The 21,543-nt window shown below is 43.4% G+C and overlaps 1 protein-coding gene across 2 annotated transcripts in view; it reads left to right on the forward strand.

Moving 5' to 3' along the window:
* PIAS1 (protein inhibitor of activated STAT 1) overlaps window positions 1–21,543 on the forward strand; it is a 56,153-nt gene that overhangs the window by 20,838 nt on the left and 13,772 nt on the right. For both annotated transcript variants that reach the window (XM_035569411.2, XM_035569414.2), the window contains exons 2-8: window positions 6–450; window positions 13,829–13,913; window positions 14,719–14,766; window positions 15,237–15,327; window positions 15,974–16,108; window positions 19,008–19,113; window positions 20,618–20,691. In XM_035569411.2, coding sequence (XP_035425304.1) covers window positions 6–450; window positions 13,829–13,913; window positions 14,719–14,766; window positions 15,237–15,327; window positions 15,974–16,108; window positions 19,008–19,113; window positions 20,618–20,691 — 984 coding nt within the window. The remainder of the gene's footprint in view (window positions 1–5; window positions 451–13,828; window positions 13,914–14,718; window positions 14,767–15,236; window positions 15,328–15,973; window positions 16,109–19,007; window positions 19,114–20,617; window positions 20,692–21,543) is intronic.

Here is a 21,543-nt window from a genome sequence, read left to right on the forward strand (position 1 = left end):
TTAAGCAAATGGTTATGAGCCTTAGAGTTTCTGAACTGCAAGTACTTCTGGGCTACGCGGGGAGGAACAAGCACGGACGAAAACACGAACTTCTCACAAAAGCACTGCATTTGTTAAAGGCTGGCTGCAGTCCCGCTGTACAAATGAAAATCAAAGAACTCTATAGGCGAAGGTTCCCTCAGAAAATCATGACGCCTGCAGACTTATCCATCCCCAGCGTACACTCGAGCTCCATGCCAGCAGCTTTGTCTCCGTCTACCATTCCACAGCTCAGTTACGATGGCCACCCCGCCACGTCACCATTGCTTCCCGTTTCGCTCCTGGGACCTAAACACGAACTGGAACTCCCCCACCTCACATCTGCGCTCCACCCTGTCCATCCCGACATAAAACTCCAGAAGTTACCTTTTTACGATTTGTTGGATGAGCTGATAAAGCCTACCAGCCTAGGTAAGGATGCAAATAATATCTGAAGGCTTTTTAAACTGGTAATGGATGAATTAATCCGCTCATACAGTAACTGGTTAAATATTGCATCACATCGGTGTTTAGAGAATTGCTATTTTTGGTAACTTTTGGAACAGCTTGCTCTACATGGAGAGGCATCTTACGTAACGCTCATTAGTTGCTTTAGCTGAGCCACTAAATGTGGTTCAAAGTTCTGTTATATTTAAGGGGTGAGTTTGAGAGGAAGCAACTGAGCCTTAGAAAAAAGGAACTTAAAACAAAAAACACCTCGCATCTGTCTGCTTTGGGTAGTTTTTAAAAAACATGGAGCTTAATTATAAAAAACCAAACCTCGAGTCCATCAGGCCCACAAAAATCTTCTCATCTGTGCTGGGAAAGAATGCCAAGCTAGATATTTGCTGTGGTTCCTTAGGGCCTGGACATCCGAGTTCAGGATGACTTATGGTTCTTTCGCTGTTGTAGCGACTCTTCTTTAAATGTTTTTTTGGATTAAGGTATAAATCACTCGTGTAGCTGCTGAGAATCGTCTGATGCTTACAGAGCGTTATATAACAATGGGTGATTTTTCTGGTGTTGACTCCGTGTAGCACTTAAGAGCCTGGCTAACTTTTAATACCCGTAAATGCTGCTTAAATACAACAGGCCTGTCGATTCCCGGAGGGGCTGCTTGGACGTTGGAGCCTTCTGCTGTCTTGAAGCCCTGCAAAAAAATCTCTGAGAATAGCTAGTAGGAGGAAGAGATTTGAGAGGGAGAAATGGGAAGGTGGTGGGTGGCTGAAAAGATTGTCCTTTGCAGAAGGGACCCCTCGTAAGGCAAAATGAGCAGGTAATTCACGCTAACAATTACACCAGCAGTCTGAACTGCTGCAGGGCTGAGGGAGGCCCGATAGTGAGCGGTGCTGGTTGCCTGCAGACTTCTGAAGCACGTTGCGCTGTTGTCGCATGTGTTTTAACTGTTGCATCTGAGACACTGTGAGGAAAAAATAGATTGCTTTTGATAGTCACACATTCCGGTCCAGGTATTCTTTCCGGAGGTATGCTGTATCTATTTAGCTTTAGCCTAAAACCTGATTGATGGATAAGCGTTCCAGGCAGTGCTGGTGGTACGGGATAATTAGGTACTTGGAATGTATTTCATCACTTTTACATTATAAATACTTAAAAATAATGCTGTAATTTCAACAAGACATTCCAATACAGGAATTATGGCATGCATTTAGTCCTAGATGCGGTAAGAACGCTTGGCTGTCAGCACCGTGCCTGCCAAACCAGCCCCGAATTAAGAGATCATAATTCACGCTCTGTCATTGCTTAGTGCTTGAGGAGTTCAGATACAATAGGAGATTTTTTTTTTCCACTTTGTGGACTCTGAGTGCTAGGGTAAGAAAATGGAAGTGGATGAAGCTCCAACCAAGCACCTTTTAAGTAATCTGTTTTTTTTTTTTTCAGTTAATGTTTGGGGTTTTTGTTTTGCACGTGCATGCTTTGTCTTTCTGTTTGTCTGAAGCAGTTCTGTTAAAAAGCTGATTTACCCTGTGCTTTTTGGGGAAGAAAGCTTCAGTGTCCATGCATGTGAGAAACATTTGTTTGTTTCCTTTTGTAGTGGAAAGTAACATGGCTACAGATCGTAAAATTGCGAACTGTAAATGTCACGAGGGTACTTTAAAGTAATTAATGTATATGTTAATGACAAAAACTATTGGATTAATAACCAGCGATGTGCATTTTTAAGCACTTTCAGAGTACCCCAGAATGGCTGAGGTTGGAGGCACCTCTGGCTCCATCTGGCCCTCTCCAGGTGGTCCAAGCAGGGCCACCTGTAGGGGTTGCCCAGGGCAGAACAACTTGGAGCAGTGGGCTCTGCAGCTCAGAGGCTTTAGATGGGAGTGCAGAGCAGACTTGGATTTCTAACTACAGAAAATAAGTTTAAAAAAACCCCACCTGTGATTAATTTACTCCATTTCTACACTTACTGGTATTCCAGTTAAAAAGTCCTAAATGATTTTTTTGAATGTTTGCCCCAAACGGTTCGAGCTTCCTCACTGCTGCAAGCAGCGCGAGTTTCCTCAAATACCAAATTTCGAGGTTCTCCGGCTCCGTTTCCGAATGGCAGATGCATGCTGCACACTCAGAACTTCTCCTTGGCACCTGGCCAGCGTTGCAGGCTCTCCTGCTTGCTTTTCCCCGGCAGATTCATCGTGAGGTGGCACAAGAAACTTTGATTTTTACTTCGTTTCCCTGCGCCGCAGGAACAAACTTAGGAGCTGACGAGGGATTTTGGATGATTGTCTCCCTGCTGAAATGGAACCTGCTGGGATAGCAGAAATGCGTGAGAGAGAATGAGGAAAACCCCACTGGTCTGGCAGTATTTGGATTCTTCTGAAATAATGGTTGTTGCATAGAAATTGGGTGAAGCACATCTTCGGATGTGATTCTCCCCTGGTCTTTCCCTATTCGAGGTGGGGCTGTTTGAAGATTGCCTGTGGTAGCCTTCTGTCTCCTCCAGAAGTAATTGTTAATTTGACAAACAATAATTTGACAAAGCCGTGAGGAAGGGAGTTGCACATCAGGGCACTCGAGCATGCATTCTGTACCCAAATACTGTACGCAGGTAGGCAGTACACAAGCTAATGTGAATAACAGATAAGGAAATTAAGTCTGCTAACCATTATTTTCGATGCTAAGAACAAAAGGAGGAAATGGATGTTACCTTCTTACACTGGCTTCCTCAAAATGTAGCTCTGAAGCGCGATAAGATCCCCACGCTGGCAGCTAGCTGGGCAGGACTCACAGCGAGGAGGAAGCGCGGTGCTTTATCACCCGTGCCCTGCTCACCAGCAGCTGCTGAGGAGCCTTTCTGCAGCGCGCCTGCCTGAAACATGTGCAATAAGTGAAGGGTAGAAGGCCCCTGGCTAACTTTTTAATTTTTTTTACTCTCTCTGGCTCCAGCAGCCCATAAAAGTGGAAGCAGCGAGTGGGATGCTTGCAGAGCTGCCTAGCTAGTTGAGCTTGTAAACTCGGCCTCTGCTACTTCAACCTGCTCGTCTTTGAAGAGCTGGAAATAGCAACTGGGTCCTGCTGACGGTGGGACTCCTCTCCTGCTGCTGCCCTGCTCGGTTAGCACAGTCTCTTGCTTTGCCTTCCGAGCGTTTCAAGTATAAAACCCCTGCGTGGCGCTCTCGGAGCCGTGCGGCTAATGCCGGCAGTCACGGTTGTGCCGGCTGGGCTCGAGGGGTGACGGCGTTCTCCTTGCTCCCAAGAAGACTGTCAGGGGCCTTGCTTAGCTCGCAGGAGGAGCAGTCCCCCCAAATGCAGCGGAGCAGTGGAGTTTGATCCATATTTGACTAGTCATCCTCATTGCAAAATTGAGGAAGCACCCGTGTTTGGTATTTTTGTGTACGAGGCAATTAAGGATGCTCTGTTTTGAAAATGTATGGTGGTGGGTGAATCTGTACAGTGAGCTCGTGCAGCGCTAAGGAGAGCCTGGGCGCACTGCTCTGTGGTGAACGATTCCATGTCATTAACTTTTTTTGGAGGAAAAGAGATCCCGTTTGGCCTTGGTGAACGTCTGAAAACTGCTTCTCTCCTTTGTTTCCTCTGTAGGAACGCCTTTAACTAGGAGAAGTTTGGTTGTTACTTCCTCAAGCGAAGCTGCAGCTTTCACTTATTTTTTCCTTATTTTCAGCCATCAGTGAGCGTAGAGACACTGCTAATTGGTTGTTTTTTAAGCACGGGGCCAATTCTCTAAAAGAAACTTCTATCACAGATAATATCTCGTGTGCGGTGAAATGTGTTTACTATGAGATGAGTAATGAGTACCCGAATTCTGCCAGATGATTGTGGAAGGGACATCAGATCGTTAAACAACATCTTAAAAATACTTCTCGTTGTAGCATATGTCATTCCTAATTGCTTTAGCTAGGTGGTAGTTCCGAAAAGCGCCGTAACTAGGTTACAGGGCTTTGTTTACCTGTTTGTAATGGGAGATGAACCTTTCCTTTGCAATTTCAGGGATTAACGAGGTTATGGGCTATGCCGGATACGTACACGCTCTTATAAAGCTGTCTGAACGGCGTAGGGATGGTCAGCCTGTCATTCGTTTGCTGTGCTTCTGTGCTGAGTGATGCGGAACACGACAGTGGGCCTTAAACCTGGGCCCTAAATCGGAGCCATGGGAATTGGGCTTTTTGCCTACGTGTCTCAGCCTCCTGGAAGAAAGGGACAAAAATGGGCCTTTCTGGGGAGTCCGAGCATCGCTTCCACAAACCCGTGTCCTGTCTGCCAGGCTCCCGATGCTGCCTCCGTCAGGTGAAAGGAGCTTCACTGCCTCTACTGAGGCTTCTCTTGCTTTGCCTAGGTCCTGGTTTAACTTCTTCATCCGTGGGCTCTCAGTTTACTGGAGAAACCCTGTAAATTTCCCTCCTGGTGCCCGGCCTGAAGAGAGTAAGGTTATGTGCTTATGAACGTGTCCTTACGGCATGCCTGCTTCTCTCTTGCATTTACCTCGGAATTTTCTTTCTGCGCGTGATTGATCACGGTTGCTGGGACATGATGCGGTCCTGAAGGCAGATCTTGAAACCGAACTGACCAAAAATCATTAGGGTGTCTGTAGATCTAGTTACAGCCGATAAACAATTAAATCAGTTAGAAATCTAGGCTGGAAAGGATAAAAGTTTTGTTTGGCAAGTGTTTCACCCTTTCGTGTATCAGCGAGCTGATCTGTTGCTGTGTCTAATCGGTATCATGGTTTATATGAAAGTCACGCTTTTACTGTCTTCTATGTTTGTTATTTTTTTAAGCGTGCTTTGTGGGAGGAAGTTCAACAAAATACTTCATTCTCAGCTCGGGCCTGAGCCGTCTGACTTCCGGCTCTACAGCGTTTAATTGTGCAAGGGTGAGCTGAAATCTTAGCTCCTGCTTTGTGCTGTAGCAGAACTAGAACTACAGCGCGCTGGGTTTTCTCTTTTTGGCTTCAGCTTTTATTTGCACGTGGTATGCTTCAGGTTCACATATAGAGAATCTTTCCATAGACTGCAGCCTGTTTCTTCTGAGGCTGAGGTAGTTTTACCCAGCTGTGTAGCTCTTGTGCTACAAGAAAAGGAGAATTATTTCTTCCTGTTCACCTCACCAGATTTGTCTCCTCACACTTGGAGCTGAGACCGCCCGGGTTCCAGGACCACGCAGGATATGGACGCTTTCAGACACCGCAGCTCTGATGTGAATGGATCTAGGAAGCTACTTTGCTTCCCAAGATCAGATTAGGGTATCTTTTTGATAATTAAAGCTTTTAGTGGAAGGAATTATGGCAGACCACACGGTTGACTCAGAGCACGCGAGTAATCCATGGATCCATGGTGGATAAGCTCGGAGCGGTATCCCATCCGAGTGTGCTGAGGCCTGGGAGTGTTGCTCTCACAGCATGAGGGAGGAAGCTGTGCTATTGCAGGATGTATTTTTAAGACTTCCACTTGCAGCTGAGACACTCGTATCGCTTCACAGATGCTAGAAACGCTGCTGGGACTTTGAGTCTTCAACTTGGACTCTTCCAGATACTTTAACCTCCCGTTAGGGTGGCTTTTAGGAAAAGGTGTTGTGGATTGTGCTGCTCGTAGTAGAGAGCTCAGCAGGGGCTCTGTTATCTAACCATAAACCTTGTATTTATTGTTTTGCCTTCCTATTAGGATTATAAAACTCGTTGCTAGCTTGTTAAAAAGCGTGCTAGAATCAGGGTGGGCCTTGCGGTGTGACGTGGCAGTGCCAGCTTTGTAGCACTGCTCCCTTGGAGTCCTTACCCGCTGCCCATGCTCATAGGGACAGAAGCTAAGACTATCCAGCCCGAATGGCAGCAGGGGAGTTGTGGGACATTCGCTGAGGTGTCTGGATAAATCAAGTGGCTTGAGCAGGGTCTGGAGGCTCCGGTGGGCTCCTTCCCTCCGGCAGCGTGACGGAGGAGGTCTGCAGCGGGGAGCTGTGGGCCCCACAAGGGCAGCGGTGCTGGGTCGGTGGCCGCTTGCTGCGTGGGGTGGGATGGCAGGGGCAGAGCCCTGGCACTGACAGTGGGCATGGAGCTGGCCCTGCAGGTCGCCAGAAATCCGTGTTGCTCAGAAACGCTGCAATACGTGACCGACGTAAAGAAAACAAAACAGAAACCCCATAAATATCTGTCCAATTGCATGGAGCTTCCAGCTGATCTATTCTTTTTATACAGCGTATCATGAAAAGTTATAAAATGCATAATACTTATGAATTAATTGTAGCCCTTGGAGTATTTCCAGGCTATTTTTGTATATGTATATTTAGGCACTGTTTCAAATAAGCTCTCTTTACTCCCTGCCTTTCCCACCCCCACTCTAGCTATGCCTATTGCTTCTGAGTATTAACTGTTAAAAGCGGTGACTTAAGTCAAGTAGAATCTGGGAACCGTCTTAAGAGATGAGTGCAGCAGACTGACCGGAACCCAAGGTCATTTTTTGTCAGTTTTAAGCCCCAGAATGCGATGCTGTCACTTGACAGCAATGCCGTGTATTTGCGAGGGCAGTCTGGAAGCCGTGTAAGTGGGCTGGGAGCTGGTTGCTGCTGTCGAGGGCAGAACGGGTTTATCTGTCCTTAAAACTCTTCCCTCTGAGGGGTCTTGAAGCGCCTTGAGGCGTTAAGGTTGTGTGGTGTGTGCTGGCGTAAGTGGTTGGGGTGAAGCAAAGCGGCCGAGCGGTGACAGCAAGCGGGGGGCGTCACAGGAGCGGTGGTAGGGGGTGTGTGGGATGTCAGGGCCTTGGCTGGGCTTGGTGGGGGTCCTGGCATCTGTGGATTGGGCAGGGTGAGAGCCCCACACAGCCCCGTGGCCGCCCTGCTCTGCCCTGCCTGGCACCAGCTCCTGCTTCAAGCAGGGCTGACGCAGCTCCGGTGATCCGCAGGAGTTGGGTACGAGGCAGGAGTTCTCCACCGTGAGGGTGGCGAGACCCACAGCGGGTTGCCCGGAGAGGTGGCGGTGGGTGCCCCATGGCTGGAGATGCCCAAAGGAGGGCTGGTGGGGGCTCTGGGTGGCCTGGGCCCGTGACAGGGCCTTGGCGCAGGGTCCCTGCCGCCCCCAGCACCTCTGTGCCCGCTTGGTGTGGTGTTTGGTGGGGGGCAGGCCCTCGGGGGCGGTGCTGCTCGGCGCTGAAAGGCTGCGGTTAATGGAAAGGAAGCGCTCGCGGGTAAACACTTGCATTACCCCCGAGCTTCATAAATTGTGGTGGTTTTAAAAGCGCTAGTGGTGCATCCGGAGATGCTGCGGGTCCCCAGCGAAGGTGTATCGGTGTCTCCTCTCCTCGGTTCTGCCCCACGCAGCAGCTTGCTTTCTGCCTCTGTATGGCTATTACGAGGTGCCGTAGCGGGCATTCGGCCTCACCTCCAAAAAATCTCCAAAAATCAGGTGTGCAACCGAACCCCTTTCTGGATCGATGCACGAGGACTTGGGCGAGCTACATTACGAGTATTTATGTACATTGTGTTATGAATTTTCCGGTTCTTTTGCTATTGAGCATAATCCAAAGCCTGTCTGAATGTTACCTTTTTAAAAGGTAAACGTTTTCTGCGCCTTTATCTGAACACAGCAATTTTCTTCCTAGCTTGGAGCCAGCGTATTAAATTTTCAGTGGTGCTATTTGAAAGGGGCTTGAACATCAGTTGGTACAGTGCCTTCTCTACGAGCTGGAAAGAACGAAAAAACAAAATGTCTGGTGCAACAAAATGAGGCACCTTACGCGTGTGGGGAAGATGCACACGAATATTTATGTAGGGTTGACAGCTTCTACAGTGCTTAGGCTTTTCTGGTCAATATTTTGACAAAATTAACTGATCAAAATTGCGTACTCTATTAGCTCAGTGAATAACCAATTAGACAGCTCTTGTTTAGCTTACAGCATCGAGCAAAAATTTGCTGTAGTGCTGATACTCTTGCTTAACATAACTATTTCTGCTCTCAGAAATAAACATGCGATTATTCCGAATCGTTGGTAAAAGGCCAATTCACAGAGAGCTCAGGCCAACAGAAGAGCTAAGGTAATTATAACGGTATAAAATGTAAGCTTGATTTTAGTCGGTGTGTTTCTGTGTTAGAAATTAATGTGTTCCCTTCGCTATTTAATAAGCTGCACTCTGTGCAGACGGATGAAGATTAACCTTAGTTTACTGCCAGCACGATGCTCAGCTGCTGTCGCATTAGGAAGCGTCGGCACCTCAGCGGCGCGGTGACTGCAGCTTCGTTAAAGGTGTGCAGGTATCTGGGTTTGAATGGAACTTTAAAGGCTGGCTTTTTCCTCAAGACAGCGAGAGGTATTTTACTGCAGAAAGATTGTGTGGCTATTTTTAGCTGTGGGTACTGGTGAGGTGGAACAGAATATTTTTAGAGCTGGAGAAAATGCAGCCACTTGAGCTGCATTCGAGCCACTTTTTTCACTCTGATGCTGTAGATTTTTTTTCAAAATAAAGAGTAGAATTGGTAGATTTCTTTTGCCATTATTATTACTTATATTCATTATCTTTATATATAAGTATTCCTACAGAATGTTAAGTGTTTTAGACCTGTGAATGGTATTCCAATGTATTAAACTAGTTTTTGCTCAAATTTTGAAAACTCATCACTCATGTGAAATGTTCAATAAAATATGCAAGCAGCAAGGCGTAATTGAGTCACTCTCACTTAATGCATACCAATCCCATATGTTGTTTGGATCATTACTTGAAGGAGGAAAGCACGAAATAATTCAGGAGACTGTGGTGATAGTGAATTGGTAAAAAAGAACTCTTTTGAAGAAGAAACACTGCTCTGCAATGTTTGTGCACCATTTAGGCGTTTTAGTGCGTCTTGCACTGATGTTAGGGACCTGCAGAGGCAACAGATCTGAGCATGTGCTGATTCCTGGTAAGTGTATGGACATGTCCGCGAGAAAACGTGCATTTTGTTCGTTGCTTTTCCCGGATTGAAGCTGGATGAATGAAGTAGTAGCAAATAGTTCCCTCCAGCACCCCCTGTAAGCGGAGAAGTGGGTATTTGTATGGCTCGTCTGAAACCGTTCTCGTTGATGCTCATTTAATTATACACGTTTGCTTGGAAAGCTTTTCTCTTACGCACTTTCAAAAATCTACCCTTTCAAATTCCTGAATTATTCAGGAAACTTTCTAGCAGCAAGGTAAAGCGATACTTGCAATTCATGGCGTTTTTTTTGAAATTCTTTGTTCTTAATATGTAAATGCAGAACAAAAACCCATCCGCTAGACGTTCGTGCGTCGTGCCTCCTCTCTGAGATTGCAAAGGAGAAGTGGCCTATAAACCGCTCCTGCAAGCTCTAGCGTTCAAAGAGTGCTGAAGAAAAGGTTATAAAATTTAATAATTTGTAATTATGGGGGCAAAAAATGCTTCTGGCAACTTTTGTCAGGGTGTTCATACTAACTGTTGCCTCGGCTAGATTCCAGCTTTATTAGATTACAAATTCTATTTTAATCCGCTCAGTTTTCAGTTGGGGATCTATTTTTGCTTTTCTTTTGTTAAATAATAATAGCTGTTTGCAGGGCATGGTTGGAGGTTTTTAGCCATTTAAAAAAAAGGATTTTCTAATATGAAACTGTATTTTCTTATTTCTGGTTTTAATTGTACTCCAGAACTGTAAAAATAAACTGTGTTTGTCTTGTCAGGATCTGTTTGCTGTTCCTAAATCCAGCAGATACACCAGGTGAATTAATAGAAATCTGCCATCTTTTCTACACTCTCAAAGTCCAGGCTTCCAATATCTTTTCTGTGAGAAATCTGAAAGCCTTAGCAAGGGGAGCTTGTATAGTGAGAGGTGAGCTTGGAAGCCTAGCACTGAGTAGTGGAGCTGCTAAATTAGCTCCGTTTGATTTGTTTTGTTGAAACTTTCATGCATCGTTTGTAGGGTAAATAGATATAGAAATAACAGATAAGGATATAAAAAGATAGTGAGGAAATGCATGGGAGATCAGAGAAAACCACAAATTAAAAAAAAAATAAAGTAAAATTCTCCTTCCCCTCCCAGGAGAGGCTCTCGCTTTGTTTGCAGCACGCCGCGAGGACACGTGAGCTGTCACCCCACCGCCCCCTAAAAACAGGAGGGGGAAGAAAACAACCTGAAAAACAAACCCCAAACCTTACAGCTCTGCTTCCACTGGCATGTGGGGTAGCAAAACTAAACAGCCAGCTGGCTTTCAAGCATGGAGAGGAGTCTGCCTGCAGCTGTTGGCTCTTCCCTGCCGTATCCCACCTCGCCCTGCAAAGAGCATGATGTAGAGGTGCTGGAGCTCGGGCTGGGCAGCGTGGCCGTACGTCTTCCTCCTCTTTCTGTGCTGCTCCGTCTGTCAAGGGTTTTGAAGTCTTTTAAGATCAGCGTTTGGATCATTTTGCTCTAATTAACAAGTTGTTTCTTCCTTCTTTGCATCTTGGCCTTGCTCCCATGGTAATCGCAACGCTTGCTTGTACACAAAGCAGCAGATTGAAAACGCTGCGAGGGGGCATTAATGCTGCTTCCCAGCTACGGAAGGAGAAGCGGCGTGTGGTGAAGCCCATCGCTGATCACTGGGGCCCCGTAGACTTGTGCTTACAGATGTTAGGATGAGCGCATACGAAGGTAATAGCCACCGTAAGAGGTACTGCTGGGGGCTGGCTTGCTCTTGGAGCCTCAGCTGGCAGTGTTAGGAAGAAACCAGCCCAGCCCCAAAGCCTTCCTCCATCCCTTTTTCGCTCGAGGTGGGCTCTGGTTAAGGGTCAGTTTGTTAGGTGTAATGTGTGCAGCACAGTTTTCGGTAACGCTCGCATGTCTGTGATGTCTTGAAGCTTATGAGTTTCTGTTGCAAAAGAATTTGATTGAAGCAGAGGCTATTCACTGCCTTACTTCTAGAACTGCAGCTTGCGAAGATGACTTGAATTAGGAAAGATCCGTGTCAGCACTGGGGAAGGAACTTTCTCATTTTCTGCCACGTTAATATATAATGCTTTAACTTGACCAACACAGGAGCACGATGAAACTGAAGCTGGAAACTCACTTCACAGAATCATAGAACGTCTCGGGCTGGAAGGGACCTCAAAGACCATCTTGTTCCAGCCCCCTGCCGTGGGTGGGGATGACACCCGCTAGGTCAGGTTGGCCAGAGCCTCATCAAACTCATCTAACCTGGCCTTGAACACCTTCAGGGATGGGGCATCCACAGCTTCTCCGGGCAAAATCACACTATTTAGCAAAAATAAGCATTGCGTTAATACTAGCCAGTAAAGAACAGAGGGAAGGGAATGTGTTTTGGGACCGCTTCTGCTGGTCTGCTTTTTGTTCCTCACTACACCAGAAAGCCTTGGCAGAAATCTGTATTAATTCTGTTCTTAAACTGGGAATGCTGCAAAACTGGGGCAGGCCAAAAGTTGAGCAGCTGAGAGGGGAAAAAAAGATTACTTGGGGAATCTGGTTTTAGACTTTCCTTTTGTGATTTTTAATAACTGCTGTTTAACTTTCTTAGGTAGGTTTTTAGTGAAGGTAGCCTTAGCTCAATGCTCGGTAGCCTTGTCCTTCAGTTAAAGGCATTGGAGTTAGCAACAGAAGCTTCCAGAGACCCTCCAGAACTAGAAGAAAACCAGAGCTGGCAATTTCTAGGATAAAGCAAGTAATACGTAGGAAGAAAACAAAAATAAGAGATTCAGGCCACCTTTAAACATGTAAAAAAATGTGAAATAATTTATATTCGTTCTGTTCTCTGGCCCACAATGCATTATGTAACATAACTGACTTATCTCGTGTTGATTACAGTGCGTAACTCTGGTCTGGCCTTTTGTAACTAAAAATAGCTATAACTTTTATTGTTTGTGGTCCACGTATAATATCTTTTATAACATATTGCATTAGTTGTGTTTGTATTTCCTGCAAACTTTTACACTGTAATATTATGGCTGGTTCTCGTCTTAAGTCCTGCATGTTTTCACTTGAAGAAATGGACTGGAGAATATATTAAAATAAAAATGGTGTTGGATGCTACTGCAGGCATGAGTGTAAGGAAACATTCACTTGAGGCTGTGCTGCGCCACAGCCCAGCGAGTGCTTTTGGACCTGACAGCAGAACCTTTTATTAACACCTGTGCTTTATCTCCTATTTATGCACTCCAGGGAGCACTCACAGTATGCCCATTATGATATTTGTGTAGGAAACGACGAGTAAAAAAAAAAAATAAATACATGTACTTAAAAAATAAGTATTTTGTCATATAACTTAATGCTTTTAAAAACACTGACTATAGCTAATATTTTCACCAAAATAGTGGTTCAGGATATATTGCCTATTCTTGTCCATCTGGCTTTAGAGCAGCTGATAAATGAACTGCATGTGGTTGCTGCATATAATGTAATAAAATCCACAGGTCTTGTACCACTGTCATACGAGAAAGGTATAAATGTAATTTTGTGAGATCGCTGCTGTTAATATTTATACGAAGTCAGGGTCTCTCCTTTTGTTGGTTCCAGCCTACCACATGCTGTTTTTAACGAAGTATCTGAAGTATCACCCTGAAGTATTCACTCAGCTGTCACTTAAGAATGAGTCAGGAAATGTATTGTAGTAAAACAAAAAAAGAAATTTTTATTAGGTTACGAACAATTGTTCTGTACTGAGCATTCAAGTGGTAAGAATAATTAAATTGAACGGTGAACTTGCCCATCAATATGGGTGTTTGAAACGAAAGCTGTCACCTGTCAGACACTTCTCTGGGAAGATGATGCTTTTGGTGTGTGGTTTTTTTTTTTCATTTTCATAGCCATTGGGTATGGTTCTGCTTGGTGGTGGTGCCCGCAGCCCCCCAGAAGGGGTGTCTTTGATATAAGGACTCTGTTGGAGTTGCTTACGTATTATATATTTCGTGCATCTAACTCCATAAAATAGCTTCTGGAAATGTGAGAAGTTGCACACCTTGTACTTCAGTCTTTCTGTAAGCTTTTACAGGGTAATTCGTGATCTCATGTGTTAAAGGAAATGAAGCGATTGAGATTTCCTAAGAGATTTTTTTATTTAATATCAAAGAACACTTAATGTTGAGTTAGCATGATGGTCTTAAGCTGATTTATCTCAGTTTTGCTGTTGTCTGTATCGCTTTTTTAATATATACTTTATATATGAATGTAACATCTGTTTATTGTGTTTTTATTTACAAGAGGGATTAAATGGCAAACTTGTTGGCTCTAAAACTGCTTACAGAAACAGATGTAAGCCAAACTATTGGGCTTGCTATAAAAATGTGTGTATGTATATGTAAACGCTTTAATGAAAGGAGATTGTTCTATTAATTATTCCCTATTTGCTGTTTTTAAAGTGATGATCTCTTGTTCTCTTCTAGCATCAGATAATAGTCAGCGATTTCGAGAAACCTGCTTTGCGTTTGCACTGACGCCACAGCAAGTGCAACAAATCAGCAGTTCAATGTAAGTGAGCTTGACCAAAAATACGGTATTTAAATTTAAAGGGGAAAAAAAAGCTTGAAAATACCAAACCTCGCTCACCCCACATAAACCTAGCTCACTCCACATCTTTCATTTTAAAATGTGATCTTCAGGAGCACAAACGTATGCAAAGTGTCTCAGAATACTCATGTGGGGAATGTTTTTCTCCTTTGCATGGACGCTGATGGAGAAGAACAGGGTGAGGAACTAAATACCACCACTGTCCGGTGGTTTCCTTTGTATTGAGTACTGTATAAATGCATAAACGTATATAAATTATACGTATTATATGTATAATTAATTTTAAATATATTACTTTTTAAAATTAATTTTAATATTTTTAAAATAAAATTAATTTTTAATAAAATTAATTTTAATACAATTATTTTTTAATTTTAACATTAATTTTAAATAATAAATTATACATATAATTAAACCTGTATAAATTATAAATGTATAAATGTATAAACCCTACCTGCAGCCCTTTCTCACCCTCAGTCAGATCCTTTAAGTCCTGTGTTGATTTGGTGTAAAGATGTTCCTCATAGTGACCAACAGAATTTTCTTTATAGCATACAAAAAAAAGGTAGGCAGATGAGAATGTAGCTGGATTATTCACCTTGGAAAAATAAAAAGGGCAGTGTATCTTGAGTGGTGTTATGACTGACCAGAAGGGAAGTGTGGTTACGTATAGGGGTTTACGTACATCTTACAGCAAACTCTGACAAAACATTGAAGAACCTGTTACACAACCAACATGTTGTAACCTGTTTTCTCTCTTTGGTAGGGATATTTCTGGGACCAAATGTGACTTCACAGTACAGGTCCAGCTAAGGTATGTGTTCCTGTGACCTGTTCTTGGTGTTGTTGATTTAGGGGGAAAAAAAAAGCCAGATATTTACTCCCCAACGTGTCAGGCTTTCCTTTTTGGAGAAGAGTCTCATCCTGCTGTAAAGCTTGCCGTTGGCCCCCTTGGAAAAAGGGCAGACTTCACTACTTGTCCACTATGTGGATGATCCATCGCTTGTAACAGGAACCTGCACATCTGAATGAGTCCATTGTTAGGCAGACCCAGCCTGAGGAATTCAGGACATCTGAGGAGAAACCTCTGACTACCTAGATCCAAACCTGTAATTTTGGGGTGCTTTCCTGCTTAATGATCCATACAGCTAATTTGGGAACTTTGTTTAGCAAGATTTGGCATGTTTTCACAACACAGTGCGAGGAAAAAAATGTTCATTCTAGCAGGTGGTGGTCTTTAAATTACTTTAGAAATGAATGGTGATGGAAGCTCTTTGCTTTTAGGTTTTGTTTATCAGAAACCAGTTGTCCACAAGAAGATCACTTCCCACCCAATCTGTGTGTGAAAGTAAATGGGAAACCATGCAGCCTTCCAGTAAGTAAGGTGTTATTTTGACATACATAATTGGATAGCATTGGTAAGAGCTGTCTGTCAGGAGTTTGCCTGAGAATTTATCCTAACCTTTGTTTTCACGTTTTGGAGCATTTGAATGAAGATGGATAGATGAATGAAAAAGGTAATTAAGTAAATTGTTTCTCAGGAGACCAGCCAGTAGATCAAGAAGATTAATACTCTGAAAGCATGACAGTAAATTTTTGTTTGACAAGCATCCACCGAGCCTGGCTAAAATTGGACTATTTTGGAGGCTGCGTGTGCTGGGAACAGAGCATCAGTGACCAGCAGGACTAAAGAGGCTTGTAGTCCTGGGGCAAAGCACGGGGTTGCGTTGAGCAATGTTAGCTAGGCAGGTTGAATAAGAGCGCTGAGAGACAGCAAAGCTGCCTTCTAATACTCCAGTGGGCAGGGTTAGGGTTTGGAAAGTGTGAGGCTTAGTGTAAAGAAGGAGGACTTGTGAAATATCTCATGTTTTGCTGTCCGATAGGTGTATTTTTAAACTGAAGAGGGAGCCTGGTTCAGGTGGGATGCAGCAGATACTGCCGTAGGGTTGAGGGGAGATGGGAGGGAAAAGGCAAAAGCGCTTTTGTTGTTTTGCTGAGAGAAAAAGTACTTTGATTCCTAGGGCTATCTTCCACCAACCAAAAATGGTGTTGAACCAAAGCGACCTAGCAGACCAATCAACATTACCTCACTCGTCAGATTATCAACGACGGTACCAAACACAATCGTTGTTTCGTGGACTGCAGAAATTGGAAGAGTAAGTAACTTTGCTTGGTACATGGTGCTGTCTAAAGCTTACTAATTTCTACTTTGGCATCTGTTTGAAAGATTTGAAAGATAAGCAAGTTTAATTGCGCAGAAAATACTTCATGGTTTAACAGTAGGATGTTCCTTCTTTTGGTTGTATTTCTGTTACATTATCGAGGCACATAGGACACGCTCCCTTAGATCAGCGGTCCTCAAATTTCTTGACAGCGCGAGCTCTCCTTCACCCCCCGCCCACCTGCCTCTGTGGCTTGGTGAGGGCACAGATAATAAGTTCAAGAAATAAAACTTCTTTTTGTCCTAACTTCAGGCATTAAGCAATTCCCGACTTGGGGAGTTGACAAAAATGAACTTCAATAAGTCAGTCCTTGAATCAGCGCATTGCTTTCGCTGATGACAAAACGCTGGATATGCAAAAATGCTGGATACGCACTATGGCATCTATATGTGCTTGAAAAATTCTGGCTTTACAATTGCAGCCATGCTGTTTTTTGAAGTCCCGAGAATTGTCCCAAGATGGAACTTTGTCCAAGAACTTGTCTGCGTGCAAAGCCCGGGATTCCTGAACCAGTGTGGAAAAATGCTCACAGCCCAACCATGCACAATAGGCAGCCGTAAAACATCCCGGTGGTATTTCGCTCCCTCTGTGTCACGATGGATTTCTTGTGGAGCGTAAAACAGCCTCCAGTTACATCTCAGAATAAATAATGGCAGAATGATTTTTTTCCAAAGTTGTCGTTTATCTAATGAGAACCACAGGTATCAGAAATAATGACTTAAAAATATACCTATTTTGGTTTGTTGCAGAAGTATCTGCACACAAATTGATGAATCTGGTTACTGCTTTCAGTAAAGAGCTGTGCTTTTTCTTAAGAAAAACACAAATTTAGGAAAAAGAAATGTCAAGTCTGCGTGGACTCCAAGCTGTTCCCTTGTGAACTAGCTCTTTTCTCAGCTTTCATAGATATTTCAGCTATAAAGGAATATAATGGCTAACTTCTGACTTATAATATGAAATCAAAGGTGGGCAAACTCTTTGTGTACTTGATGAGAATGATGTGCTGGTCAGAGCTTCCCCCCTCATAAGATCTAATGCTTCCTAATGTGATTGTTTGAGGCCCAGACAGTTAAATGTGGGAAATTTTATTTTTAGATGTGCCTGTGTGGAACAAAATTTGAATTCCCCTCCTCCCCTTCCCTTAAGAGTCAGTTGCATGTCTCAACTAGTGTACTCTACCTTTCCTGAAGTCATAATTGTGATTTTTACACAATCTGTTTCAAGAGCCTTCTGTACAAGATGCCTTGGGCAAGTTCCTAGCTTTGTAGATTCAAGCTGTCTGTAAATAATTTCACAATGTTAATTAGCTTTTTTCTAACTTCTATACTAATTGAGGCATTAAACAAACAAGTTAAAGCAGTAGTGGTTTTTAACGATGTGAGAGGCATTCGTTGCAAGAATAAAATATTTAAAATGTGTTTCTGATGCTATTTCCATTTGTGTAATTTTATACTAAGATGTATGACTGAAATCCCGTCTTCGGATTCTGGTGGCATCCTAAATGGTGGTAGATGTCACAATTGTATGGATTTTTTTTGGATTTGTTTTGTTAGTGGAAACCTATGTGACAGTTATTGGGGGGGGTGAGGGAACAGCCCTTTCGTTTTTCAATTTAAAGTATATGAATGCAGCTACAGGGTTGGAGAACATGCTTTTTATCAAAAAGTAAATGTGAGCGTGTGAATTCTGTCCTTTCTTTCTTTTTTTTTTCCTAGGGTGTGGGGGTGGTGGTGATGTTGCTGTTGACTGCATAGTACAATATTGCATTTTTAGAAAGAGGGTCTTACCTGCTGTTAGTAGCTTGCAAGAAAAATAAAAGCTTCAGAAGCCTTAGGTGGTGGTCTGAGATCCCTTAGGGATGCCAGCAGGAGCACCGTGCCGCTCCTGCCTGCCCTGTCCCTCTAGCGAAGGGGGAGCTGGCGGGGAGGTGTTTGCCGTGCATCTGCCCTGCTTGCAAGCCAGATCGCCTTCTGGAGCGGCAGAAGCAAAGATCTCCGGCGCTTTGCTGACACCAGTAAGGAACATTTGTGTGGTCTGCTCTGCTGGCTCTGAGGGGGAAGTACCCAAACCCCTGCCAAAGGGGAAGGGCAGACGGTGGGGAGCGGCAATTTCCTGCCTCCCCCTGGCTGGATCCCCAGAGTACGCCTTGGCCCCCTGGAGCTCCTGAGCCCTTGCTGCCTTACTGCTGCTGAGCTTCGGCAGTGAAGTAGTCATAGCATAAGTTGCCGTAGCATTTCACAGATGGTAAGTGCAGGAAGATAAGAAAGGAAGGTTGAACAGTGCTTCCAGACCGAGTAGGGGACGCTCCAGATGATGCATCTTAGTTATTACTTTTGGAGAGACACAACTGTTGTTTTTTTCCTATTTTGAAAAAGAAATAAGCTTTTATTTTTAAAAAGAAAAAAAGTTTTGATCATGTTTGGTCTGACAGCTTCCCTTGGATGTGTTGCACAGCTGTAGCACCTAACATAATTTATGTGAAATTACCCTTTTAAAATGGGCTGTAGGCTACATGCCCTGATTTAGATGCAAGACTTATAGAAGAGCCCTAAGTGCTCTTTTGATAGCTGAAGGAATAGCTTGTATTGCAGCTAAATCTAATCTCAGTGAAGCCTGAAGTCACTCTTGTTACATCTCTAAAACTGCAGCCCTATGAACTTCCTGCAGCACCGTGGGTTTTGTTTAGCTTGAAAACTGCCTTCTGACGTTCTCTAACTGCTTTAGAATTGCAGGGCCCTGTCATCGTGTAACAAAGTGCATAAACATTGCATGAGATGCAAGCTATCTCTTGATTAAAACAGTTTTTACTTTGATTTGTTGTTCTGTTTTCCAGAACTATTCCATGGCAGTCTATCTTGTAAAGCAGCTATCCTCTACGGTGTTACTGCAGAGGTTGCGAGCAAAGGGAATACGGAACCCCGATCATTCTCGAGCACTAAGTATGTCTGATGTACTTCTCGTTTAAAAAGGAAAAATAGCTTTTGTAAATGGAGATTTGAAATAGAAATAGAAATACTAACTGAGGTTTGGACTTCCTACAATTCTCTGAGTTTCGAGAATCTGATAGTGGTGTTCTTTGTATTCAGTTCCAATTCAAAGACTCAGAGGCTTTTGTTTGTACTAGGAGCCAGTCCAGGAACCCTGTTGACACTGTGTAGGGAAAAATGCAAGAGAATCTCTTTCACTTCAGTCATGCTGGCTTTGTTTCTTCAGAATACAACAACTGTATTTACATAGTTAACTGGTAATTCAGTACCTCGAGCAAGCTGAACTAAATGGCAAATACTGAGCCTTGATGCCGAAGTGCTGGGGGAAGGTCGTCGTCAACACGATTTCTGTTCCTTTGGCACGGTATTGTGGTTGTGGAGTGGGCTCCTGGAGATAGAGAGTCTGGCACAGTACTCCCTCCACTCCCCTCCTTCCAAATTTAGTGTGAGGTTTGTTGCTTTGTTGTTTTCTCTGACAAGTACACAGTGGTATAATAAAAATGCAAACAGAATCTGCTACACACCTTTTTTTCCAAGGGAAGGGATGAAAAGACCAACGCCTGCCAGCAGCTGTTGGTCAGACTCGTTCCTGCCCTGGTGGGAGATGCTCAGATAATGTGCGCTGTGCACAGCACAGGGCCTTCCACAGGAGGGAAGAAATTAGCCCGCCAGTAAATGCAGTGCTACAAAGCCAGTAGTATATAGCACTGGGCATTAGCTTGTGCTAATCCAGTATGATGCACAAAAATCCAGAGTTTTTCCAGGTGGCTCCTGCTTTTTGTCTGCAAGGGGACAATGGGTGTAGGTACGGTTCATAGAGCAGGAAGAATGTGGAACCGTGACTTGTTCATTTAAACAAAAGCCGCTTATAAAACAGTCCTTATAGATAAAAATAGAGGCTGGGTAGAGATGAAAGACTTCTGTAGTGTTATTATTTCACCGCAGTTATTTAAAACACAAATTTTGTCAGGGTACTTCTGTAACTTTCTATTTCTCAATTTGCTCTTCAGTCTTAAATCACAGGATTGCTTGATGAGTATTTCAGAGGTTTACATAGGCTTGTCCACGTTAGAATTACCAATGCTTTTTTTAATGCTCTTGAAGTTAGCAGTAGTGTTAATGTTGCTCATCTTGTTGATGGATTTTAAGTAACTTCCAGCTATATGTTTGTGTATATATGGAAAGACACATCTCTGTATAAATATTTTTTTTCTAGGGATCTTGGTTTAAGATGAACTTTTCCTGCTTTTAGCTTAAATTATCATTTATGATCTTTCCAGACAGTAAAGATTACTTATGTTACATATTCATTGTGCAGGTTTGAAACAGTAGTTACTGCTGTTTGCTTCCGGTAGATATGGCAAATTGCTTAGCACAGAGTTTTAAATTTGTTTTATTTGTCATCATTTTTTTTAATCCACTATGAAGTTAACGTTTTTTTTCTTTCAAATAACAGTTAAAGAGAAACTGACTGCAGATCCCGACAGCGAAATAGCAACAACAAGCTTAAGAGTTTCTCTTCTTTGTCCAGTAAGTGTTTTAATACCTTCAGAACTGGTTCTGATTAAAAGGAAAAAGCTGTTCACGGACAAGCGTTTGGTAGAGGTTAGCTTGTGCACTAACTTTGCGGGGATGGGATTCGGTACTGAACTTAAGCACGTGATTTGGCCCTGACCAGATGAGTATTCCCTGTACTTGAAAATGCTATTCAAAATTACATGTAAGCATACATTTAAATCTATCACTAGATCATGAGTGTGCAGCTTGGGTCCTTGGTGCTTGGTTGTGATAAAACCACTCAGCGGTAAGGTAGGTCAGTCTGTCTGTTAAAAACAGCTCTTCGCTCTTCAGATGGCGTCTGCAGCCAAAGAGTTGAGCATCTGTTAACTGAAGTTGATTATATGCATGTGTACACTTAGAATATTTCATGATCTTAGATGAAAAATGAAGCAGTGTTCTAGAGGATGTTCAAACAAAATTTGTCCCAGCTTTGGAGCGGGAGAGTCTAATTCCAGTGAATGTGGAAGTGGCAGGCTTAATGTTTCTTGACCTGTTAATTGTTTAACCAAATACATGCAGGGATAAGCAGTAGCTCATACCTGGGTTTGTTATCATTGGCTGAACTGCACAATACTAATAGTATGTGCACTTTCTTTTAAGCTTTGGGACATGGTGCTATTCTTGTTTTAAATATCGTGCACCTTCAGAATACTGAATTGTTCTGTGTTGATTGACACCTTGTCTTTATTGCAGTATAACTTTTTAACCTCTCGTCAAGATTAAGGATGCATCTGTTTCCTGGTTTGGCTCAATCCACTCAAGCTTGACACGAAATTCTCAGTTCTGAAATCTAAAGAAAGTTGACTTAATTTATTCTTAGAA

Source organism: Cygnus atratus, chromosome 11 (genome assembly GCF_013377495.2).
Source record: "Cygnus atratus isolate AKBS03 ecotype Queensland, Australia chromosome 11, CAtr_DNAZoo_HiC_assembly, whole genome shotgun sequence".
NCBI lineage: Eukaryota > Metazoa > Chordata > Aves > Anseriformes > Anatidae > Cygnus > Cygnus atratus.